We start from the raw sequence: 9,101 nt of genomic DNA on the forward strand, positions 1-9,101 counted from the left end.
AAGCAAAATCAGAAATGAGATCATATTGTGACTATCATTATTTAATTACGGTCCGCCTCCAAACAGGATAAAAGAAATGAGGAGTCATCTATCATGCTGTAGCTACAGATGAAGCAATAAATTCACGAAAGAAAAAAATAACAGGTACTCATCAATGAAATTAGGTTACGTGGTCAAGGAACGACCCAAGGAAAGCATGCCAAATATTTTAGAGATTAAAATAAAATAAAACAAAACATGAAACATGCTCGGATCATAAATTCTGCAGCAATTACCTTATATATAACGGAATAGCAAAAGCAGCAGAAAATTTTAACACCAAAAAGAACTAGGGGAACTCTGAAGCAATCAAGATGAGAGGGACCAGAGAAGGCTTACCTACCCTAAGATTTCAACAACATGATAAAAAACCTTAGCGTGCTCCGTTTCTTTACATGATATAAGTTAATTAGTTATAAAGGAGAACATCCAAAAAGCGGATTTTTTTTTTTTAACCTCTGGTTCAGATAGTCTATAAATAATGAATCTAAACCCGAATGAATGTCAATGAATCATGGAAAAATGGCCAGTGCCACTAATACCCTGTTATGGACTCAAGAAACACTGTTCACTACAAAAACCAGTAACTCTATCGTCATCTCACTCTTAGCTCCTGAAAGTAGCCCGTTTCCACTGATACATCTGGGCACCTTACGCATTCGAATAAAAGTTGCATCTAGAATTTAATGCGCCAGTTACAACAACCATCCTATCAATATGATGACAAAACACTAGTTCAACAATGTAGTTATTTCTGATTTAAGATTTACGGGATTCCACATCTAAGGTAAACTAAAGAACAGAAGCCGAGAGAAAAAAGGCATCAATATTCAAAATTTGCTCTCAGAACACTGTCGAGGTTCTGTTTTAAAAGCCTATACGCATACGATCACCAAAACACTCCATTGAATCTCAATAACTTCACAAGAATGCCTCCTACTCCAAAGTGATTGGCATCTCCAATAATTCAGCACCGGTGTTTCCCGTTCTAGTTAGAAATACATGCTATAATGCCATTAGTGACTGGTCTTCAATCATAAAAGAATACCTGCCACATTGTCAATCAGCAACAACAGGCGAAGTTCAGCAAAGTTGCATGAATCAATCGAACAGAGTAAAAGATGACTGATTAAACAGTACATGACTGATTAAACAGTACCCAAAACTCACGATCTCAAAACAAGATGAGATCTGATTACCACTTTCAAATTCACAACCACCATGAACCAAGCACCGAAAAAGGAAAAGAAATGGATCATTGCATAATAGAAACGAAACCCAACTAAATATTTATTCACACTAGCCACCCAATCAATCAAATTACACCAGTCAGTCCAATACTGCGACATAAATTGCACCAGAAACAACAGAGAAATTACACAATATGACTCCTTATTCTCCAAACTAATGATTCTAATCAAAATGCTTAGCCCCAAATCCCGATAGAAGAAAAGCAAAAGCTTTTGAAAAAAAAGATAATTGAACAAAAGGAGTGGGGGGGGGGGGGGGGGGGGGGCGGAAGAAAAAGAAAAGACTTACATGCTGGTAAAATCTCCACCTTCCAAATTCTTCACAGCAACTCACAGATACACTTATATATAACAACGAACAACACCCATCACCACCACCACCACCATCATCATCATCAACAACAACAAGACCATAAAAGTATAATTTCCCCACACTCACCACCAAACACAAGCCTTAATCAACGGTGATCATCCTCCCTACGGCCGGAAACCGGAGCGCCGGAGAAGGAAGCGAGCAGGTTCAGGTGGCCCTGCCCCAGCGGGAGGTAGTTACCGAGCCTGGCGGCGGATGCCTCGCTCAGCAAGGGCGGCGGGGCCGGGAAGGCGGTGAAGCGACTGGATCTCGCTCCGGTGGCCGCCGCCTGTGAGACGACGAGCTCCGGGGAAGCGAAGCTCCAGAACTGGCCGGCCTCTGGCCGTGCGGGGAGGGCGAGGAAGGCCGCGGGGGCGGTGGCAGGATCGTCGTCGGGGCGGAGGCGCTTGCCGAGGATGAAGGGTGGACCAGGGTGGGAGCCAGCGGCGGCGGCGGAGGAGGGCTTGTGGTCGAGGGAGGCAGAGGTGGCGGAGGAGAAGCTGGCGGGGGTGATGCCGGTGCCGGTGGCGGCGATGATGGAGGGCTCGGCCTGGCGGAGGAGCCACTCGATGGTCTGGCCGTCGGACTTGTGGCCGAGCTCGCGAGTGAGCTGGAAGACGCGGGCGGCGCAGATGATGGGCATGCGGATGCGGCGGCCGCGGCCATCCACCTTGCTGTGTCGGTCCTTCGATGGCGGCTTCTTGGCCGGCTGGGGCTTCGCGGGGACGGGGGAGGAGGAGGAGGGTGGTGGGTCCGCGCTGATGCTTGTCGTGGTGGTGGAGGTGGGCCGCTGTTGTTGGTGGTGACGGGGGCCTGCTAGCGTTGACCCTCCCCCTACTTTTCTTCCTCCTCCGCCTCCTGCGCTTGTTGTGGTGCTGGTTCCCCCGCCACCACCGTCTGTAGACATCGAAAAGAGAGAGAGGCTTGTGTGTGTGGGCGCGTGTGTGGGGGAGAGAGAATTATAAAAATCTTTCCTTGATATCTATCTGTATCGAAGGGTTTTGGGAGTATGCTTCCGCGCTCTGTATAGAGAGAGAGAGAGAGACGATGTAGGGATGTAATGATTGAGGAGAGAGAGAGGTGGTGGAGTTGGGACCACACCCAGCTTGACATAAGGCAAAGATGTAGGATCATTCATTCTCTCTCTCTTCTATGACGTTACTCTTCTTCTCCCCCCTTTCCCTCTCGTAATCGTAAGGGAGGGCAATAACACCCCTACCCCTCTCTCTCTCTTCTCTCTCATTGCATAAAAAAATACGCACCTCCCTCTCCAACACATGCGATAGCAATGGGATCTCTCTCAATGTATGGGCATCCAGTGACAATGCTGTAAATCATCCCTCCCTCTCTCTCTCTCTTGGTCTGCCCCCTATGGATATGGTAGTCTCGTTGACATGTCAAAGTGCTCGATTGACCCAAACATTCGACGCAGTCAATGGGGTTTTGCTTCCACACCATTCATGTCCCTCCACTCCATTTTTTTTTTGAAAGGCCCCTCCTCCACTCCATTATACATAGTCATACCAATGCCCCAGGTCTGCAACCCACTTACTTGGACCCGGTCTCCATGTGCCCCAGTTCTCGCTGCTGGATCCTTCACCCATAGTCTCAGTAATCCTGGTTATGAAAATCCTTACTAGGTTAAAGGTTTTATGTGGAGTTTGGAATTGGATCATACCAACCGAACCCATTAAGCCCATCATTCAGTTGGACCTATATATCAGCTCAGGCTCAAATAAGGCTCTGATAATGATCTAATCTCTTTGCGACTCTACACCCACCTACCATTGTAATTAGGGGTAGACATCGAGTCGGGCACCCAATGCACTTCCAAATACCCTGCCTGGGATGGACAACGTGCGGTCTGCATGTGCAACCCAAAACCCAATAAGGCCCGGGTCAAACAGTAAACAAGACCAGCCTCGGGTTCGGGTAAAATATCATGTCAATGGAGCGCAGCCTGACATGGCATGAGCCCGACCAGGTTATGTGTTTACATGGGCCTGTATTTTCGGCTCAAGCCTGATAAGAATGGGATCGGGTAATCGGCAGTCAGAGCTTGGGCTGGGCCTAACTTGACCCGGTGCCCACTCCTACTTGTGAATTTTGATGCATTTTGGCGCTTCATGGGATCTTGGTTCCAAACATCATGAAAAGGAATGACAGCTGATTTAGGAACCATGGTTGCTAGTCCATTCATGCTTTTTTGGGCCCAACCCGTTCTCAGGTGAAAATAAGTTGGATATTCGAGATTGGACCCAACAATGATCAGATGCCATTTTTTCTCTAATAACCAATATGCCATATTTGGCCTGACTAGATCTGGAACCGATCGCATGAATACTATTCAGATTCTACTCGTAGTGGGAAAAGCTTAAAACAACCAAAAAACGGCAGCCAGATTTTTATTTTTATTGAATTTTCTTGTAAAAAAAATCTAAAAAAAAAAGTGTATCAGATTTTTTAACAACATTATTTTCAAAATATCCCCAATATATGTCACTATGATTCCACTTGCCTTGTATTTCAAACTTAAGTTTGTTTCTGCAGAGTGTATGGATATGTTCTGGATTTGGTTCAGTTCTTGACGGTTGCACCAGGATCCACCTCTGACCCTTTCTCATCCCCCGTGGCTAAGTTAAAGATCGTATTGATTCAGCCATCCACCTGACTTGGCTCATGAATGAGTCAATTAATAAGTGATCGGAAAGCCATAAATGGGTGCATCTAACCGCAGCCAACTTCTCTCAAGAAATGGTCAACTGATCAAATGACATGGATGTACTGAATCTACTGACCTCACCTGGTCCTGAATTCTGAGCCAGAAGTCTACATCAAGTCATGGTTGACCTGGTCTGACTCAGAAAGACTCGATGTGACTCAGTGTCACTGAGTGGACCGGATCTTGCAAATAGCTTGGACCACCGACAGGCTGATCACAAATGTCTGAGTCCCAGGTGCAATCACATGGCACAAATTTTGTAAATTAAGCACTTGATTGCCCTCCATCAGGCCTTGGGCCCCACAACTGACACGCCTGGTCCTCAAGATGGAGGGTGATCATGTGCTTAATGCACAAATATTTGTGCAATCAGATTGCACTTGATCTTTTCACCAAATTTCCTAGGTAGATTGATCCATAAATGGCTTGGTGAAACCCAATGCCACCAATCTGAGAAAAGGTTGTCCTAAGGATGGGCAGGCCTCTACATTGGATTCGAAGGCATGCCAGGACATATTAATATCAACGTCTATGAGTGATGGACCATCCTAGACTGGAGGATACTTATGTACTCTAGCATCTTATCTGCAGGATCTCTCTCTCTCTCTCTCTCTCTCTCTCTCTCTCTCTCTCTCTCTCTCTCTCTCTCTCTCTCTTGATATATATATATATATATATATATATATATATATATGCGCATGTGTAATAAATAGTAGTTAGGGCTTGTAAACGAGCCGAGCAAATCAGAGCTCATCAAGTTCAAGTTCATAATGAGCCTGTGCTACACAAGCCAAGCTCCAACTGGTTGGTTTATACAAAATTACATTGTGAGTTTGTTTTTCTTTTTTTACAATTACAAAACCCACGGGTAGCGTTCCTTGCTTCAAGGCCAAAGCTGGGTGTACTCTCTGATGGGTAGGGGGGACCTCAAGGGTTTTACCAACCACATGCCAGCCAACGTGTGGTGGGTGATGAGAGGGTTTTTTCTTGAATTATACAAAAAAAAAAAAGCTAAAAGAAATACGGCAAAGATGTAGATGACACTCATTTTTGGTGCCACATTGTATTTCGGTCGACTACAAAAAAATATGACGATTCACCACTTAGAATATGACAAATCTGGCCAATTGATTTCTTAATGGTTTTACTCTTTTATCACCTGAAAATTTTGGCGCCATGGTCAAACCATTTGTACAAGTTCTTCCCTAAAAAAAATCAGGTGACATGTAAGTTGTTCTGCACCATGATTTCAACCAAACAAAAGAGCAAAACTGTCAAGAAAAAAATAATTTGGTCATGTTTAGTATATTTTAGTTCAGGTAGGTTGTAGTATTGTGCTAAAAATTAGTGTCATCTACATCATTGTTGGTATGGAACACTAGGTTGTTTCAGAGTTGGAAGCAACGAAGCTCTGTGCCTGAACCTATTGCATGCAAATCAAATAATCCAAACATTTCTTCTTTTATTTTAGTATAAAATAATTTTTTCTAAATTATGTTGTAAATTAGAACAAATGTTTATTATTCATGTTTGGCTTGAGGAGTCGATGTTACTAGTTTGAGGGAACAGTTTAATTACAACCATGAGTGGGTGGGCTAGCTTGTTTCCCAACCCTACAGTGGCACAATGGTTCAAAGGTACATTGTAAAATGATTCCTTTATCCTTTCCCGATTCCATCAGAATTCTTCAATGCAAAACAATGCTATGGTGGGAATTAAGAATAAGCTGTGGAAATTGGTAAAAATACTTTCAGAATCTCCTTCGTGGAAGGTTCCATTGTTTCAATGCTATCCATGTGAACAAGGAAATTAAGGACCATGGGATCTGCGATTAAGACTTCAGATAATTAAGACATGTGATCATAAACGCATGCTGCTTTGGGACATTAATGGCACTATAGGGGTGAGCAACGGGCAGAGCAGCCTGATGGGCCAAGCCGACCCGGCCTACGTACCATGGGCTGGGTTTGGACCAAGGTTTTAGGCCTAAGCCCGTTAGGTACCGTGCTGAAATCCGGCTAGTTAAGTATGTGGATTGGGCCTGAGTTATTTATTATTTTTTAATAATATAAAAAAAATTAACTATTGCATAGTAACTATTATTATTTACCTAATTAGTCCCATTAATTTTATGAAAACTAAAAAATCATTAATTGGGTGCATGAAAAGTTGAGAACTTGTGAATTATTACTATTTATAAATGGATTTGGGGCGGGCCAAGCTGGACTAATCCACTTCACATTGGCCCAACGAGCCATGGGATGCCCTTCAAACCTAAACCCGTTAAAAACCAAGCCATCTTCGAGCCAGGCTGAACTTAAAGCTCGATGAGTCGAGCTCTAAACTGACCGGGCAGGCCTGCCCACCCCTAAAAAGCACTAATACTTTTTTAAACAAGGGTCCTTGGAAATATTACGTTAATTGGAGTACCTTTCAAATGAACAGTAGATGGCTAGGAGCGTGACAAAATAGATAACCTTCAATTTCCCACTTTTCCAACTTGGATAAGACTGATCAAAATTAAGAACCCTCGAAATGTAAGGTCCAAATTTATGTGAGGGCATACATTAATTTCCTCGTGAGACAAAGTTACCAAATAAAATGTGCTTAACAATTAGGATCCGATATAGGGTAATTTCAAAACTTTCATACTGTGTCATCACATAATCATATATATATATATATATATATATATATATATATATATATATATATATATATATATATATATATATATATATATTGTGCGGTGGCAATTACTATTTTTATTTTTTAGGCCAAAGGGCACCCGCCATCAACGACCTCATGTTGACAGGCCTTTGATTGAGGTCCCCCTTGCCCAGCGGTAAGTACACTCAACTTCGACCTCCATGGATTTCCAACTCTTGATGTCCCCTTCAACGTCCTGGTAACTTTTACCAGTTGCACGTATCAGACAAGTGGAACTTTATTGATAATGACAAAAACTGATTAGCAAAGCAATTATTGTGGTTCTAGGCGTTCTGAGACAAAAAAAAAAAAAGTTGATGATCCAAATTCCACTAGCTTATTGACTTGAGGGGTAGCGTAGTTGGAACGAGCATCGACTGTTGGACGGGCAATCGGGTTCAATTCCGTCCGGCGTTCTCTACCTGGGGTGAACGGGTGCGCCCGGGTTTACAACCCTCTGGGTGGGTTTTCCGTTCCTATATGAAAAACAATTTTCCACTAGCCTACCAATGTCAAAGAAGCAAACTCCCAAGTCCCAACACCCAAACCGATCAGCCTGAAGCATGCAAAGTAGACGGATCTAGTCAACAATGTCTGGTTTGATGATACACTACCATATATATACACTTTTTAAGTGTATTTAGAGTCTTTTTTTCATATTAGTCCCTATCTTAAGAACGATACACGCCCGAAAGCATCCCTACCTTACAATTGATTTCTCAAAATCATCTTTATATTTTAAAATCTTAGGGCAAATGCAGTTTTGATAGTTTTTTTTTTAAAGATTTATAACCCGAAACCTGGTTGTGCTGGCCCAGTCTGCCATATATATGGTAGTCCTGCAGGCGGCATAAAATTAATTTCAAGGCTAGGACCCATCCCCGTGGCCTTTGTTGGGCGCTCGAATTGTGCAGAAAGGAGACACCCATGAAAATCAAACCTTGACCACCCATCTAGTGCCAGGGCCCCCACCCCACTACGCCAGCCTCCCTTGGGGTGAGATGTCTGGTTACCTTCACGATGGTTTTGAGATGGTTGGCAGAAATGGAGGGATGATTTCTAAAAATGGGAAAGAAAGAATGATGATTTTTGTTTGCTTTTATGATTATAGAAAAACTAATTAATATATATATATATATATATATATATATATATGAAAAAAAGGTTTCATTACACTTGAGTGTACCAGGATGGTGAAACTGTCCAGCGTTTTCTGGTCACGTTCCACCATCAAAAGCAGGTCTAGCCTGTGATATGATTTCACTATTGTCAAATTTATTTTGTTTGGACTCCTAGCGCGCGTGCGCGCGCGCACACACACAATATACATGGCTTTGCCCAAATAGGCCGTGGGCTGAGTATCTATCTGCCAATGGGCCAGCTTGAACCGGGCTGACCCATTGCCCACGCGTATAAATCAGATCACAATAATGATTTTATCATATGTTATTTGATATTAAGATGGCATCTCAGATGACGGGAAAAAATATAAAGCTGACAGATCAATCACTCCAACGTGAAATAATCAAGAAAATGGCCCAAATCACTCAGCTCGAATCACGTGTACACTAAATAGACCGTGACAGTTGCATCACATGCTGTATCTATACTAATGTATTCATTATAAGGGATGAGGGGCATTAATGAACCAAAAATTAACTGTGTTTTAACTTTTTCAAAATGACAAAGATAAGTGGTCTAGGTTGAATGTTATTTATAAAATTGTTCAAAATCACAACATCAACCCTTTTGGTTTTAAGCTGTCATTTGATAAATAGTTATGGCTGAAATGTCTTTTTACTATTTTTTGTTGCTTTCCCCTCAATCACGTTGAAAGGAATAATAGGGTTTGTTGTGCTCAAGTACAAGACGCATGCGTAAGCCCACGGAGTTTTACGCTGCCGTACTGTGCAAATGAGATTCACTTTCTAAATCTCATGAGGTCGCATTTGATTTGAGTCTCGTGCAAATGCGCTTTTTACTTTTGATTGCTTCTGCAAATAAGATTCAATTTCTAAAGTGTATGAGA

General features: G+C 42.6%; 1 protein-coding gene across 2 annotated transcripts; it reads right to left on the reverse strand.

Annotated features, from left to right (window-relative positions):
- Positions 1-893: 893 nt before the first annotated feature.
- Positions 894-2,628, reverse strand: LOC149818212 (transcription factor TCP7-like). 2 transcript variants are annotated; one of them, XR_016427124.1, is made up of 2 exons: positions 1,579-2,622; positions 894-1,087 (listed from the first exon to the last, which is right to left on the reverse strand). XR_016427124.1 is itself a non-coding variant. In XM_089984544.1 (1 exon), the coding sequence occupies exon 1, from the start codon at positions 2,546-2,548 to the stop codon at positions 1,748-1,750; it is 801 nt and encodes a 266-aa protein (XP_089840670.1). In that variant the 5' UTR covers positions 2,549-2,628; the 3' UTR covers positions 1,310-1,747. The 2 variants fall into 2 exon arrangements, 1 of the variants encoding a protein (XP_089840670.1); XM_089984544.1 differs by lacking the exon at positions 894-1,087 and having other exon boundaries at positions 1,310-2,628.
- Between the last annotated feature and the right edge of the window lie 6,473 nt (positions 2,629-9,101).

Source organism: Nuphar pumila, chromosome 13 (assembly GCF_984573655.1).
Source record: "Nuphar pumila chromosome 13, dmNupPumi1.hap1.1, whole genome shotgun sequence".
Classification (NCBI taxonomy): Eukaryota; Viridiplantae; Streptophyta; class Magnoliopsida; order Nymphaeales; family Nymphaeaceae; genus Nuphar; species Nuphar pumila.